The 15,635-nt window shown below is 50.3% G+C and overlaps 6 protein-coding genes across 6 annotated transcripts; 2 read left to right on the forward strand and 4 right to left on the reverse strand.

Moving 5' to 3' along the window:
- Window positions 1-881: 881 nt before the first annotated feature.
- On the reverse strand, window positions 882-3,551 carry N7479_008839 (SH3 domain protein; the record flags this gene model as incomplete). The annotated part of the gene is made up of 1 exon (XM_057256532.1): window positions 882-3,551. The coding sequence occupies one exon, from the start codon at window positions 3,549-3,551 to the stop codon at window positions 882-884; it is 2,670 nt and encodes an 889-aa protein (XP_057103990.1).
- Window positions 3,552-4,733: 1,182 nt separating this feature from the next.
- On the reverse strand, window positions 4,734-6,141 carry N7479_008840 (putative cell division protein kinase (Ctk1); the record flags this gene model as incomplete). Its single annotated transcript, XM_057256533.1, has 5 exons — window positions 4,734-4,766; window positions 4,817-4,972; window positions 5,024-5,854; window positions 5,923-6,031; window positions 6,086-6,141. 5 exons carry the CDS (start codon window positions 6,139-6,141, stop codon window positions 4,734-4,736), a joined length of 1,185 nt encoding a protein of 394 aa, XP_057103991.1.
- Window positions 6,142-6,649: 508 nt separating this feature from the next.
- On the forward strand, window positions 6,650-9,802 carry N7479_008841 (uncharacterized protein; the record flags this gene model as incomplete). Its single annotated transcript, XM_057256534.1, has 8 exons — window positions 6,650-6,685; window positions 6,767-6,859; window positions 6,949-7,034; window positions 7,105-7,838; window positions 7,899-8,272; window positions 8,337-8,416; window positions 8,471-8,576; window positions 8,642-9,802. 8 exons carry the CDS (start codon window positions 6,650-6,652, stop codon window positions 9,800-9,802), a joined length of 2,670 nt encoding a protein of 889 aa, XP_057103992.1.
- A 1,364-nt stretch (window positions 9,803-11,166) lies between these two features.
- Window positions 11,167-11,565, forward strand: N7479_008842 (uncharacterized protein; the record flags this gene model as incomplete). The annotated part of the gene is made up of 1 exon (XM_057256535.1): window positions 11,167-11,565. The coding sequence occupies one exon, from the start codon at window positions 11,167-11,169 to the stop codon at window positions 11,563-11,565; it is 399 nt and encodes a 132-aa protein (XP_057103993.1).
- A 358-nt stretch (window positions 11,566-11,923) lies between these two features.
- N7479_008843 (uncharacterized protein) lies at window positions 11,924-12,754 on the reverse strand (the record flags this gene model as incomplete). Its single annotated transcript, XM_057256536.1, has 2 exons — window positions 11,924-12,430; window positions 12,494-12,754. The coding sequence occupies 2 exons, from the start codon at window positions 12,752-12,754 to the stop codon at window positions 11,924-11,926; spliced, it is 768 nt and encodes a 255-aa protein (XP_057103994.1).
- Window positions 12,755-13,048: 294 nt separating this feature from the next.
- N7479_008844 (coiled-coil domain-containing protein MAD1) lies at window positions 13,049-15,388 on the reverse strand (the record flags this gene model as incomplete). Its single annotated transcript, XM_057256537.1, has 3 exons — window positions 13,049-14,971; window positions 15,030-15,181; window positions 15,244-15,388. The coding sequence occupies 3 exons, from the start codon at window positions 15,386-15,388 to the stop codon at window positions 13,049-13,051; spliced, it is 2,220 nt and encodes a 739-aa protein (XP_057103995.1).
- Window positions 15,389-15,635: the final 247 nt, after the last annotated feature.

Below are 15,635 nucleotides of genomic sequence, written 5' to 3' on the forward strand. Positions count from 1 at the left end.
CGAATGTTAGTGCCTTTGTTTAATTATGATCCTTCTTCCACATCAGATATTACTAGAATGAGTACTAGCATTAGATTAATGAAGTGGTGCTCACATTACCAAGGATACGCTTTCTTCGAGTTTAGCTAGTTCAAGGGTTGAGAAAAATTCATATCAAGCCCTAGTATCCTTTATATGAGGAGGTGATACAAAAGATTGGGTATCTGGTAAAGATTGGGGATCTGCTGGGGGGCACTAATACAGGTGTTGGGCGCTTGGCAGGGCTATGGTGCACCCTAGCAATACATTGACAGGACATAAAAATGGTAAAAATCTTCAGTAAATTCTACATAGGTATGAATGTAAACTATCTGTGTTGGAACAAGTTGAAGGATCCGGGTATCCAGCTCATTTCAGCGTGACACGCATATTATTCGAGATCGATGTCGACCAAGAAAGAAACTCGAGGAAGATGCTTGCAACTTCGAGTCGAAGAGAAAGCAAAAAGAAAAAAAAGTTTGTGAAACAACACAAATAAAAAATGAGGCATAAGAAAGAAAAGGTAGGTATAAAAAGATGGCCGGCCTTTTACTAACATTACATAGATGCCAGTGGAAATACAGAGAAGACGGCATCGAGGACACGAACAGAAGATTGGGAAGATGAGAACAAAAAGACAGAGAAATGATTCAGATGCGGAAATATGCATCCAGCGCAAAGCATAGGTTCAAGGAGGGTTCGTTCGTCACGGGCGCAAAGGGTAGGGGGATATCAAGATCGAGGGGAACAATGAGGTCATATTAGGCAAGCTCATTTCCGTCCAGCGGGGACACTGACACGTCAGTGGGAATGCCTATGTTCTGCATAAGGAAGACTGTATGCAGAGGTGAGGTTCATTCAGATTAAGCGTTCTGCGTGGCACCGGGGAGTGGCTTCCGCGAGATCGAGCCGGACAGAGAAGTCGGAAGCGCCGGAAGCCCGGTGGTGGGAGCAGGAGAAGGAGCAGCTAAGGGACTTGGCATTGGTACGACGGCAGGAGTAGGCTGAGAAGCGGCTGGTGGACTTGAAACCGAGAGTGCAGCGGGGATGGGAGCAGGAGCGGGCTCAGGAGCCGCTGGTGGGCTTGAAACTGGGATTCCAGCGGGGATGGGAGCAGGAGTAGGCTCAGGAACCGCTGGTGGACTTGAAACCGCAAGTGCAACAGGAATAGGTGCGGGAACAGGAGCAGGCTGAGGAGCAGGCTCAGGAGCTGCCGGTGGACTTGAAACTGCAATTCCAGCGGGGATGGGAGCAGGAGCAGGCTCAGGAGCTGCCGGTGGACTTGAAACTTGTGGCGCAGCGGGGGTGGGAGCAGGGGCAGGCTCGGCAGCGGCTAGTGGACTTGAAACTTGTGGCGCAGCAGGAGCAGGGGCAGGAGCTAGTGGACTTGAAACTGAAGGCGCAACGGGTGCAGCCATGGGAGGAGCGGTGTTGCTGGCACTATTGCTGCGTTGGCGTTGGTTTACAGGCATCACAGGCCGCTGCATTCCGGGAGCTCCGTATGGACCAGGGCTCATGGAGCGAGGACCAGGCATACCTCCGGGCCCGGGAGACATTGAGCGCGGGCCGGGCGCACCTCTAGGTCCAGGCGACATGGAGCGAGGGCCGGGCATCCCGCGAGGACCGGGAGACATTGAGCGCGGGCCTGGCGCACCCCTAGGTCCAGGGGACATGGAGCGAGGGCCGGGCATCCCGCGAGGACCGGGAGACATTGAGCGCGGGCCTGGCGCACCCCTAGGTCCAGGGGACATGGAGCGAGGGCCAGGCGCACCCCCAGGTCCGGGTGACATTGAGCGGGGAACTGGAGGGAACTGGACAGCAGATCCAGGGCCTGGGTAAGGGCGAGAAGGCGGAGGTCCAGAGACGCCAGGGCCACCGGGGGATCTCGGACGGGCATCCTGAGGGTAGAATCTTGGACCAGGAGGGCCACCAGGCATCATTGGGCGACCGTCGGGGCCCATGATTGGGGGACCGCGAGAGCCGGGAGGACCGGGGGGTGGGCGATTGCGAGGCATCACAGGGCGAGCCGAGAGGCAAGAACGTGGGGCAACTCCTTGCTGAGGGCCATTGAGACGCATACAGAGAGCCCATCCGTCATCGTACTCGTGAACCAAGCGCACAAGTGAGCCTGCGCGAAGGCCGAGCTCATCTTCCATAGAGGGGTTGAAATCCAGTTGCACACGGTAAACGTTGTTGGGAGGTGGTGGTCCAGCAGCCATGGCGCCTGCAGCTCCTACGACACCGGCGCCGGCAGCAACAGCGGCAGCATCTGCAGGGATGGTCGTTGCGGACTGGGTCGAGCCACTGGGGGAATGGCCGCGGGATTCGGCGGAATGGTAGCGCTCAGAATCATTGGACTCTCGAGATGCAGCAGCACCTGCTGCAACACCCACGGCTGTGGCACCGACCGCTGCAGCTGCAACAGTCGATCCAGAAGGTCCAGTGGCCGATTCGACAACCGAAGGCACGCTCTCGGTAACAGGGGTGGTGTCTGAAGCTGCGCTGAAAGGATTCACAGGGTCCTTGAACGGGTCAGGGTTGCTTCCAGTAGACCCAGCAGACTTTGGCGGAGTAGGAGGCGGCGAGTCGCCAGTGAGATTACGAGAGGCAACAGCGGGCGAGGCAGCTGCGGCGCCTGCAACAACGGCGGTGGCCGGGCTCAAGCCACCCGAAGTACCAGCGGTGGCCGGGTTCAAGGCACCGCTGCTCAGGTCAGGTGCGAATTGAGTGACGGGACGAACATTGAGCTGTGGAGCTGTCGAAAGAGTCTGCGGCTTGGAAGGAGGAGGGGGTGGGAAAGCAGCGGCGGCACCCTCTGGCAGGCCTTCGCTACCAAAGGTCTTCTCATTCTCCTGCTGATATCCTTGCTGGTTTCTCTTCTTCTTGCGGATAAAGAAGAAAATGAGGGCAGCGATCAGACCGACACCGAAGATGACACCGATGGCCACACCAGCCTTCGCGCCACCAGTCATACCCTGAGAAGTAGTTCCAATAGCAGTGGTCGAGGCGGATACGGCAGAGTCACTGGCTGATCCTGTGGAGGTTGCCGCGAGGATATTGTTGACATCCTGGGAGGATTCCGAGGTGGATGATGCTGAAGTCACAAAGGAGGTTGTTGTGATAGGTGCCTTCGACTCATCCGTAGTGGTTGCTTTCCTGTGGGTTGTTTCAGCCTCGCTGGTCTCGGTGGTCTCTGCTTTAGTTTCACGAGTGGTGTGGGCCACGGTCTCTTTGGTGGTAGTCGGTTCCTCCTTCTTCTTAGTTGTGGTCTCCTCCTCCTCCTCATCGATAGATGTAGTTTTGACCTCGGTTGTGTGTTTAGGCGCAGCCGCAGTGATAGGATCACCAAGACCAGCGTGCGGTCTCGTAGCAGTGGTGTGTTGGTCGCCAGTTACATAACCTCCCACTTCGCCTTCAAAGTCCGGTTCCATGGTCTTGTAAACAATCACAACATCGCCTCGTTCCTCAAGATCTCCTCGCTCCGCTAGTTCCTCCACATTACGCGCATGGTTGTGGTGTGCATGCCCGTGCATGTTGTCGATTCCAGTATCCCTGGATATCGTGAAGTGGTGGTGAGTGTTAGGGATTGGGATTCAGAAGGGGTATTTCTCCTAAAGAGAGGGATAATCCAAGATTCTAATGCGAATATTTTCCGAGAATCCGCGTCTCTGGGACGATGACAGTTGGAATGTGGATAGAAAGAATGGACGACTGAAATCGAGCACAGCCGATTGTCAAGTCTAGAATAAAAGAAAGGACGTCGACTTCCAGGTCGTACAAATTGAAAAAAAAAAAAAGAATGGGGGGGAAAGGATAAAAGAAGCAAAGAGTCAAGGGAAGAGAAAAGCCCATATGAGCCCCGGGGTATCACGAAGAGCCGAAATGAGATCTTGGGACCCTGTATAGACAACACGCTAACCCAAAATAGGCAACGATGTCCAATGATTTTTTCGTTCTGATTGGCTGTAAAAACGGTACCTGGCCCGAAAGAGATACCAGCCCCACGGTCGAGAACACCTTGACCCTCTTTACTTTAAGTCTTCTCTTTGGTGTTTTTATGAACTATAGATCAGATGAAATTGCTTTTTCATTCTATATACTACTTCGTACGTGCACTGTACTATGTATAGTGTAGTTCAGCTAAAAATATTCCTGATACACAATCTAATTTGCGAAAAACTTGGCAAAAAACACGGGAAGTCGACAAATCTCATCACCCGTATCCTGGGAACCCCATTTGCCCGCCCCCAAACGGCTCATTCGCTAAAGCGTGGCCCTGCACGCGGGCCCCGGGGGCACAGACTAATATATAGTTGTTTCACGCTAACCACAACCGCCACATTTAATTGATCGCTCACTGAATGTAATTTCCGGCGTTGCCGAAAATTCAGTTTTGGTCAATCCCAATTTTTGGTAAATAATAATGCGTGGCACGTTATTGTTGTGCTCATGCAGGTCCCCAGGGGTTACGCTACAAACACATTCGTATTAATATTTAGTGACCTACATGTGAGATACAATGGTAGGCAGTACATGTAGATCCCTATTAGGTACGGAGTACTCTGTATAGTGCTAAAACTTGACTGCTTTGTATGTTGTAATGTTAATAATTCAGTTGCAGGTCCACTTCCACACTTGTGATTCTCCGATCTACTGGTGCGAGGCGCAAGTGTGGCGTAGCTACTCCCTTCATGTGCCCATGTCATACCATTGCTTCAAGCCTGAGAAAAGTATGGATGGGCAAGGGCCTAAGCTAATTGTCAGAGGTTAATGTGAGACATCAGGTCAGGTCACATACCTCTAATGCAGAGAATCTTTCGCTGCTCTCGTAGCACAATAGATGGCTGACTAAATCACGGCCATTTGAAGATGCACCTGGGAGAATGTCCTCCCAGGGCTGTGTGGGGAACGAGTGGAATTCCACTTTCCCCCAATCTGGCAATACCTTAACTTCCTATTCAATGGTTATTAATAATTTTTGCATTTGTCACAGGCGTGAGCTTACCGGCCAACGTTGTTCATCCGGGGTGCCCAGTAGTTTGAAGATGGAGAAAATTAGCGACAGATCGCTGCCCACTGGCCCAGAGTCAAAGAGCTGGTGGTGGCCGACGGCAATGGCTTCTGCCACCACACAACCGGCAGCCCAGATGTCAAGGGATGTTCCATACTCTTTGAACCCAAAGAGAATTTCTGGAGGTCGATAGCAGGTCGTGCCCACATCGGTGATTTTCTGCGTGGGCGGCTCAGATCCCGCATCGCCGTCTTTCCATGAAACGCCAAAGTCTGCCAAATAGGCGGGTCCATTTGGAGAGTCCATTAGGATATTGGAAGGCTTGATGTCCCGGTGAAGTATACCCAGGCTGTGGAGATGGGCAAGGGCACGGAACAGGTCCCGCAGAATCGATCGTGTCTGAGTAGCACTTACCATGTCTCGTCGGAGCAACTGCTCGAAGTCATACCGCAAGAAAGGAAAGACCAAGACAAATCTGCCCCCATCAAGCTTAAAAGTCTCGATCAATGGAATTATATGTGTGTGAGCAGCTTCTCGCAGCAACCTTGCTTCACGATGGGCATCATGGGGCGCTGTCATCATATGAGGAATGGTGACTTTCACTGCTCGAATAGTCCCATCTTCCAACTTTGATTTGTAGATGGAGGAGTGCAGACCACCGTAATGATGGGAACAAGACTGATATTGACCGATGACTTCCCCAGTTGAGGTCTCTAGTTCTTCATGGTCATCCTCACCATGCTGTGGGATGCTAGTGACCAGCTCTGTGGATCTTGCCAATTCAGCTTCATCAATCGCCTGTTGGCAAATGGACTCATATTCGTCCTAGATGGAACAGGTTCAGCTGAAGCGCTTTTTTTTTCATTTCCATTTTTAGACGGCGCACGACTCACTTTTGAGGTCGACTTGTCATATGCCTCGGTTTCAAGCCGCCTCGCTTGGGCCATAGCTTCTGCAAATGCTGACGTAGGCGAGGAAGAAGCTTGCTGGTAAGCCGTTGTGCTACACGCACATCAATCCAGTGCTCATGTTGACATATACGGGAAAGTCACTCACAGAGACTGTATGGCTCGCAGCCGATCTGCGAACCCAAAATTGTCCTTCCAGGACATGATGGACAAGAACCACTGCTAAGCGAGCTATTATGACTTCTACCTTATACTTTCTTGCAGTTGCTATACCAGTGCATAGCCTATAATCAAAGCAAAGTAAACATAGGGGGAGATCTATTCCACCATGGAGAGTTCCTATCAGATTTCAACCTGAGGCAGTAAGGCGCCAACGTCAACCGCCTGGATGATGTCATGTGACCAATCAACGGGCGATTACAATTCAGTAACGTAAGTAACCGTGTTCAGGCAATATGGTTGATTTGATACCGCCAAGTACTGTATTACCATAACTCCCTCCGTCATTCATCCCCATTGCCGTCCTCGGCCAACATCGAATGACACGCTACAACTGACACTTGACACTAGTATTCAGTCCGATCCCGCATTCATTTCACATACTTTAAAGATTGGACTATTCTTGGTGCGAAGACTAGAGGAATTCCTTGGCTCTCTGTTTCATGTTATGCGCTTCGTGCGCTACCTTCCTCATTACCCCGGAATCTGAATCATGGAACTCTCACGACAAGAGTACCCAACGCTGCTGGTAAGATTGAGCATGGCGAGCTTTGTGGTTGGCCAACACAGCATCTAGATACTGACCATTGGCGATATTTCTTTTATCTAGGCCACCCTGCATCCCGGCCAAGCTACAACTGTCCTGAACGATCGCATTCGAGTCATAAATAAGATCAATGCGGATATCGCTGATTACCTGCAGGTATGACAATCTGTAATCCGATGCGATCAGATTTCTGTAATGAGATCTGCAAGCGGGGACCGACATTGGTGTTGACACATTGGCGATAGGAACGACGTCGCGTTGAAGAAGCATACGCCCAAGGGTTGCGGAAGCTGGCGCATCGGCCACAGTTAGACAATGCAGCTGCTCTTGGGTAAATTGGCCCTTTCCTGGAAGATTGAAGTTTTTCCGCGCCCGTTGATCATTCTGACATGTGAAACTAGCATTTTCCAAATCCCCTGGCAACGTATAATCAGTGCCACCGAAACGCTCGCCGTGTCGCACGAAATCCTTGCGAACAAGATAGAGGAGGATGTTGAGCGACCTCTAAGAGATTTTAGCAGCAAGAGTCCAGAGATGAAGTCGATGCCCGGTATCCAGAGTAGTCTGGCGGGGCTGGCGAAGAATGTGGAGACTGCACAGAAGAAGGTGGACAAGGCCAGGGCGAGGGGTGCCAAGGGTGCAGACAAACTTGCTAGCGAGATCGCCAATGCTGAAGAAGTCCATCAGCAATGGGATTCGCGGGCTCCGTTTGTTTTCGAGCAACTTCAGGCCGCCGATGAGACCCGGCTCAACCACCTTCGGGATGTGCTAACACAATTGGAGACTCATGAGGTGGATCAAGTCGAGCGTGGTCGCCAGGCCGCTGAAAGCTGCTTGAATCTTCTTCTCAATGTGGAAACGGCAGATGAGATCAAAACCTTTGCTGCTAGAATGGCTGGCCCCCGTGTCCCTGTGACACAGGCCATCACCAGAAGCCAGACTGAACGAGCGGAGACGCCTTCCACATTTGAACCGAGATATGAGCGGACACCGACTGCGCCAACCGAGCGTCAGTTTTCCACACCAGCAACAGAGGCACCGCTTCCGCCCCCTCCACGCATCCAGGATGATGCGGCAAGCCAACTATCCGAGGCCTCTGAGAGACACGCCATTTCTCAGGCACCGCCAGCGCCAGGTGAGTTTTATAGTTATGTTACGATCCCACTCTAGATGCAAGTTCTCACGATTTATTCAGTTCCGGAAGCGCAGCCACGACATACTCCATTGGGGGGATTGAGACGTCTTGGCACTGTCATGAACAGGAGAAAAAGCGTTGCCTTACCCTCGGCTGGATCTTTTGACCGAAAGGCAGAGAAGAAGCGTAGTCCATTTGCTGCATTCAAGCGAGCCGACTCTCGCGATTTGCAAATACCTGAATCTCCCCCCACGACCGCTCCTGATCGGCCGGGTACATCCTTTACTGATAACTCATCCTTGCGGAATCCCAGTGTGTCGCATGATCGTGCTGGATTAGACACTGCTGCAGCTATGCCTGAAGTGCATCCAGAGGCCGCCAGAAATGGAACTGCCCCAGAAGGTCTTGGGTTGACCAATGACCATGTCAATCAGGTGAACTACCAACCAGCGATTTGCGAATTAAAATGAAATAACCACTGACTAATATCATCTTTAGCCACATGTTGATTCCGAAGGATTCACCCAGCGTCCCGCCACAATTGACGAAATCACGCGTGCACAGAATGAGGCATCGGGGTAGGTGACCTTGTCAAAATGGTAATGGACAACTGCTGACAAGTATCACTACAGCCTGGATGAGTCTGGTCTGAATTTGACGATTCGAGACCAGCCCATCTTCGAGGATGAGAGCCAGGCGACGCGGGCCATGAATGATATGGCAAATACCCTCCGAATGGTTAGTGACAGCCTGTGTCTCCCCACTCCTCAGGCATTGCGTACAATACTTACTTTGTTATACAGCGGGCTCCACAGCCAGGAATGAGACGCAATGCAGGCACCATTCGTGGACGCCGTGATGTTCGCAATACAGTCTTTATTGCTTCTCCTGGCAATGAGCTTCCACCATCCTCGGCAGGATCAGAGTCTCAGCAACCAACCTCGCCAATCAGACACATGACCTCCCCCAGTATTGCCCCCAGTGTTGCTACAGATGATCACGCTATGTCAGATACTACGTCCATTCGCTCTGGACACACTACTGGTCTGGGAGCTTCAGTTCATCCTGATCTATATGAAACAGGCCTGAATGCTTCAGTCATTGAGACCATCAATGCATGGTTCTCAGAGGGTAATGTCACCAAGTCCTTCGTCGTTGGTGAGCTTGCTCTGGCAAACAACTCCACACCTGGTACTGCGGTAGACCATGCGCGCATCCGACTCGATAACTTCCAAGTGCTGGAAAAGGTAGCGGCCAATCCCCACTTTGTCAAGGACGCTTCCAGAGACGCCGGCGATGACAAGAGAGGCGAATACGATATCCAGCTGGGCAGCATCTCCCGCCCCATACCGACAGTCGCATTCAAGTATCAACTCCATATCGACCCTACCAACCCCTCCGCCTACTGTCCGGTGATATTCAAGCCAGTCTGGAACCTAGAAGAATTGCAGGCCAGCGCCATCATCTACTACACGCTCAACCCATCCTTCGTCTCCCACACAGGGGAGCCAATTACCCTCAAGAACTTGGTCTTGACCATCAATTTGGACACCGCCACCGAGGACCCAGTCACCAAGCAGCCACGCGAGTCAGTTTCCCACGCCGTCAGCGCCGCCATGTACCCCAATACCGGTGCCGTCTTCCGTCGCAAAACCTCCACCGTCACATGGAGAATCCCTGAGCTGGAAGTCAAGGCCCCCACTACACCAGGTGCAGAGGGCAAGTTCCTTGTCCGTTTCGTGACGTCCACTCCCGGGCCTCGCAAGGGTACCGTTGAAGCAAAGTTCGAGCTCCGCAACGCCGAATCCGCTTCTCAGCTAGGTATCAGCCGTGCTACCTCGGAGTCAGAGCAGATGGAAGCCGATCCCTTTGCAGACGAGGGTCGTGAGACCCAGTCCGCAGCTTCATGGCTGGGCGTCCCAACGACACGCAAGCTGATCAGTGGAAAGTATGTCTCTTCCTAGATATTTCTTACGCAAGACGTGGTCGAACTGCCCGCGCCTGGTCGTATATATTTCCTTCCATGCGATCCTTCTTCTGTTATTTGTCCACTGTCTGGATTATTTGTGACAGCATATGCATCCTACCTACAGATAGGGCCCATAACGGGAGCATCAAAAGCTTAGGATTATGCAATTACTTTTTTTTTCCTTTTGTGATCTTTCTGTCTTCCCCTGATCGTCTCTCGTGTTCCGAGTCTTTTCTATTGCAAATAGCGTTTCTCTTGTTTATGAATTTTGTTCTTTGTCTGTTCGTTCTGGATATCGTTTCTGTGTAGTTAGACATTCATTTCGCGAACATAGAGTTCTATGTACTATTTCAAAGCACAAGGTGATTACTGGGCAGTCCCATAGACACCTGCACTTAATTATGTTTACCAACCCGTGGAGATGACAGGTCTATCCATCTATATCTGCAGTAGCTATGTAGACAACGACTGCCCCTTGCTCTCCTCGATTTAAACTTCGAAGTCTTTCAGCCCAGGGAAGAGTTGAATCCATTTCCACGGAGTTATTTCCAGATGAAGTTGAGTGAGGGCTGTACAGTCAGTTGGTCAGTCGCTTACATTGTCTTCTCCCACAGCGTCTATGGGTCGTCTGTAAGTGATAGTTGTCTGTAACAGGCAAGAAAAGCATAACTAGTATCTTGGACTATTCTCACAGTGCAGGACAATCATGTTATTCTGCATTGTTAGGGTGACCTTCACCAGGGCTGAGACACTGGAGGCGGCCTTGTTGTGGCCACTTACCACCTCCAACCCTTCTCGTCATGATACAAATCAGTGCTCTTTACGGGAAAGTACTTATCCATCAGCGTGGATTCCAGAGCGAGTGTATACATCACGTAAATTTGATCATCCCACTTTCTACTTGTGTCAATACGGTCCGGGTGGGGAAATCTGCAGATATGCCTAAACACTACCAGCTCATCACATTGTAAATAATAGGATAGGGCATAATACATCTCTCCGCTAGCCCAATCGTAGATGATCTTAGAGGATTTTGGAAGTTGTGGCTGGTATCCGAATGGGATAAGCTTTCTAATCCCTATTAGTTAGCTTCAGGTACGCTATAGTAATCGAGGTGCTGGAAAAGTATACTCGAAAACCTGGCGGAACTTAGCTCGAATCTCCTGCCGCTGAGAGAATGTGCAACTCCAGAACGTTTGCCTTTCAAGGGGCTGTCCAGGGACCTTCTGCCGGGTAAAGGGAATCCGAGGGATAATTCAACGAACAATCGAGATGTAGAAAAACCTCCAGCAGATTATATATTCGATACTGATCGCCTTCACCCTATCAAAGTGACTATCCTCTGGGCCCAGTTTGCCAATGAAGATGGCACGGACCCACTTCAACGTCAAATGGAACGAGCATCGCGAGAGAACATCAGCGTTCCGAGCAAAATACAAATATTGCCATGGGATCCCAGAGCGTGTTCTAGCGATGCTCAATTACGCGATTTGGAGACTGTTTAACTGCAAAGAGTTGGGACTAAATCTTGGGACTATGCGCCTCGAATACTATGATGGCCAGGTGCATGAGAACATCGACCTGAACACATGGGAGGAGCTTTGGGAGGATTTGCGAGACATCATGTCCAACCCAGAGAATTCCAATTTTAAATTCACTGGGACAATGGAGTCATTCGATCGAATCGGGTTCTATGACGGCTTCTATATCCAGGATTTAGCCGCTCGCGAGGCCGAACGGCATGGCAGGAGAGACTGATTTGAGTCATTATTAAGCGCTCACAGTCCAAGGAAAACACAACTGACTTGCTGGAAGGTGTCGGTGCGTCGGAGGACGAGAGAAATGTCATTAATAATACCTATGTAGAATTGAGAAATAGTCCACGTCTTTGCCGATCCTGGTATGAAGCTCCCATGTTGGTGGTACCAAAGCTAGCACAGCGTGATATATTGAAGAACATTCTTTGCTACATTTTGATGTCCCAGTACGTTGGCAGTTAGCAGTACGTAGTCACATAAATTGGTGAATATTAGCTTACTTCACTCAATGCTAGTCTGTAATTGCGATGTTGTGAGAAGGCATTTTGATACGTGCATTAATCATTCAAACTGGTTCCTCATCTTTGATCATCGTGTTTGGCCACATTACATACCGCTTTATCTCTTTCATTCACACGAGCACAGAGTTCAGTAAACATCCGCTCTACCTCATTCAACTGCTCTTTCTCTTGCGCCTTCCACTCGGCTGATTGGATTCGACCTGGTGTGGAACAAAAATCCGTCTCCACCCACCCACCCAAATATAGTAGCCAGCCGCCAGCCGATTTTCTGAGAGGAAACAGATTGTTCGGTTTGACTTTATATTCAACACCTTTGAGGTACAATAATTGGATATAGTCGAGCAATTCACGTTTCATCTGAAGTAATGAATCGAGATCAAGGGCTGGCTCGTTGACACGCCGCCAAAGTGGCGTCCAGTAGACCTTCGGGCAGGCTAGCACAAGAACACCAGATTCGAAATCGGCACTTATGATGCGAGGGTGGCCGATCGGGGAGGGGATCTGAGAAATAATAGATAAGACAGAATATTCACGACGTAGTGCGGCAAAGCTGTCAGGATGGAACTAGAGCAAGATCATTAGGAATTAATTAGGATAGGTGATCGAATAAGCCGAGAGATGGCTAACCTCGCAAACCATCCCCCTTTCATATTTTGTGCCTAGACTTGCAGATTTCTTAACACTTCGTCCGCCGATAGAGGTCTGGAGTACCGTCCATTTTCTCGCGTTAAGGAGATGCCGAGTTGTGGATTCATGGGGCGGGTGATCCGGTCGCTTGCGCTCTGGCCGTGATGATTTCTGCTGTGGTGCAGCCATGCTCAATGGCTGCTGATCCTTTGTCGGTGTCATTTGCATCGCAACAGTGGCAATGAAGAAGTGTATGGCCATAGACGAGGGATGGTGGTGAACGAAGGGGGTTTGTTTGGGACTGGGATTGGATTATTGCGGGACGCGGCTTCCCTCCTATATCTAAAATTGAACCATTTTATTCTGAACGTATTGGATACAAAAAGAAGGGAAATATATATGCAGTTTGGTTTAATTACTGCATAAACAAATTGCCTATAATAAACGACAAGAGCATACATAGCACAAATCAGCATGTGCCGGGGAATCACAGAAATACAGAGATGAAAGATAAGGGAAGAAAAGACATGGCGGATGTGATACTGATGTGACATATCACATCCTAGCAGCGCGGGTGGTCTTGTCATAGAAGTCCAAGGTCATGGCTGCCAGGAAACATGGAATATCCTTTCTTTCCTCAACCCAGAATTTGATGAGAGGTTTGAGTTCCATGGCAAACATACTGTTCGGTCCGCCTGATATCTTCATAGTGCCGTTCTCGCCATCGAAGACGATGGAGTTTTCTTCACCATTGCCCATACTGCCGGGGCCAGAGTCAGAAGGCGCATCACTGTCGCCATGCCGGTATGCGGAGGAGAGGTGGAACATGGAAGTGACACGCACTCTACCATTCGGCAAGAAATCAAGCTTGAAACCAAGGAGAGAGGCGACAGCTTCCCGGAACTCAGAGGACTTAGCTGTCCAGATCTCCTTTAGTCGGCGCATGCGCTTTTCTTTATCAGCGACAGTGCGCTCCATGTCTTGCATTTCGAGCTTGAGGCTCTCCAGGGTGCTGACTGGGACGACTTTGACATCACTGTGGCCACCACGTAGCTGTGCCATGAGGTCTCTGTTCGCCGACTGGAGAGTTGCAAGAGTAGTCATCTTAATTTGCTCAGTTTGGGCGGTCGGATTATCACGCAGTTCAAGAACGCGTGTACGTGACTTGGCCTTCAAAGACTTAATCTGTGACTTAGCCGCATCCAGTTCTCGGCGAGCGAGAGTCGTGGCCTGGTCTGATTTGGTGAGATGTTCCTGGAGCTTACGGTTCTTGCGGCTGAGCACAGCCATACGTTCGCTTTCAGCTTCGCTGTTGGTCGGAGAAAGAGGTCGCTTAACTCCCCTAGGTTCGGCTTGGTCTTCTTTCGGTGCTTCCTGCTTGGAGAGCTCTTCATGAACTTTATGGAGCTCACCGCGGTATTCATCAACAAGTTGTTGCAGCTGGGTTATTTGCTCGGATTTTTGTTCATCAAACTGTGATGGATCTTCATGCATTGTCGCCTCTTCTGCATCGAATGTCTTGAGTTGGGCGCGCAAGTATTCAACTTCTTTCACTGCAAGACCACGCTGGCGCTCCAGTCGAGCTCGAAGCCGGGCTTCCGCGGCACCCGGGCCTCCTGCAGAAGCAGCAGTCGCAACGCGGAGTTTCTCCAACTCCTGTTGCATATTGTTTTTATCATTCTCGAGGCTCTTGATAGCCTCGTCTTTCTCAAGGAATTGGGCATCAACAGTTCCGAGACGATCAAGGAGCGTAGCAATCTCAATTCGTCCTTGAACTACCGCCCTCACAATAGCATCTGGCGAGTCAAACTCTGCAGGCTGGTCATTTTCCTGCAAAAGACTGACCCAAGATTGTCGCTCATCTTCCAAAATCTGTTTTTGAATCTTAACTGTGTTAAGTTCGGCTTCAAAGCCCTTCATCAACTGGAGCTGGTTCTCCACTGATCTCTTTTGTTCTTCGACGACTTCAACGTTCTTCGAGACTTTCCGAAGGTGACGAAGCTCCAATGTTTGATCACGGTTTGCTGACTCCAATTCCCGAATATGATTGACCTGCTCGGAAAGTTCTCTCTTTAATACAGTCAGAGCCTCGGCATCGTTTCCTTCAGCCTTGAGTCGAATATTCTCCGCTTCGAGTTCGGCGACCTCGGATTCGCGCTGGGATAATTTCTCCTGCGTTGATTCCTGTGATGTCCTAGCATTTTGGATATCGTTCTGGAATTCTTCGATAGTCTTTTGTAGAGAAGCGCGGACTGTCTCTAACTCGTTGATCTGGTATTTGAATTGTCGTTCCTGGTCGGAAAGTCGAGCCTGAATGTCATCAAACTCTTCCTGCAAATTTTGATTCTCATCTTGGAGGCCTCTAATCTTGCGCTCAAACGCAAGTTTGTCATTCAAAGCCTGATCTTGAATTTCTTTCAATTCTTTTGTGAGTTCGTCGCTCTTATGGGTGGCCCGATTACTCGAAGATTCGGCAGCCTGCAGCGAAGATTGTCAGTTTATTTTGTTGGAAAATGAGAATTTTCAAGCAAATCACCTGGGCCTTTCGAAAGTCTGCATCCGCTTTCAGTTGCAAGTCGCGGGTCTCTTTTTCATGGCGAAGAGCCTCTAACTCTCGTTCCTGCTTGATATTCTCGAGCTCATATTTGAGAGCACTCAATTGCACGCGCAGCTCATCTTTTTCCGCATCTAGACGAACCAGTCAGCTTTCCGTTCCAGGCCTCGCGAGTCTGAGCAGGGTATCGCGTTACCATGAATGGGTTGAAGGGACTGGGCTTGAGATTGTGCGAAACGGCCAGATTGTCGCATAGTACTCCGTGCACCAGAGGGTGTCGACGGTGAGCCAAATCCAGCAATGAGCTGGGAAGCCTGTCGGTTGTTCTGGCTATGGTCCATCTATTAAGAGCAGGAGAGGTCAGTTGTTGCGCTAAAATAACGTGGAGATCCGTTAAAGCTCACAGTAAGAATCAGGCTATTATAAGCCCCACGGAAATTCCTGTCTAATGGGGCATGAGGCAAGAAGCACTGCGCAACTTGTCCTGGAGCTGTATCAAAGGGAAGATGGTTAAAGGCGGGCGCCGCCTTGTTTAGGATTATGTCAGCAGTAAACTGTACCCGAAAGGGGGTTAGCGCCATTTTAAAA

The sequence above is a fragment of the Penicillium vulpinum genome (genome assembly GCF_028829585.1).
Source record: "Penicillium vulpinum strain IBT 29486 chromosome Unknown utg000004l_segment0_segment0, whole genome shotgun sequence".
Lineage (NCBI taxonomy): Eukaryota > Fungi > Ascomycota > Eurotiomycetes > Eurotiales > Aspergillaceae > Penicillium > Penicillium vulpinum.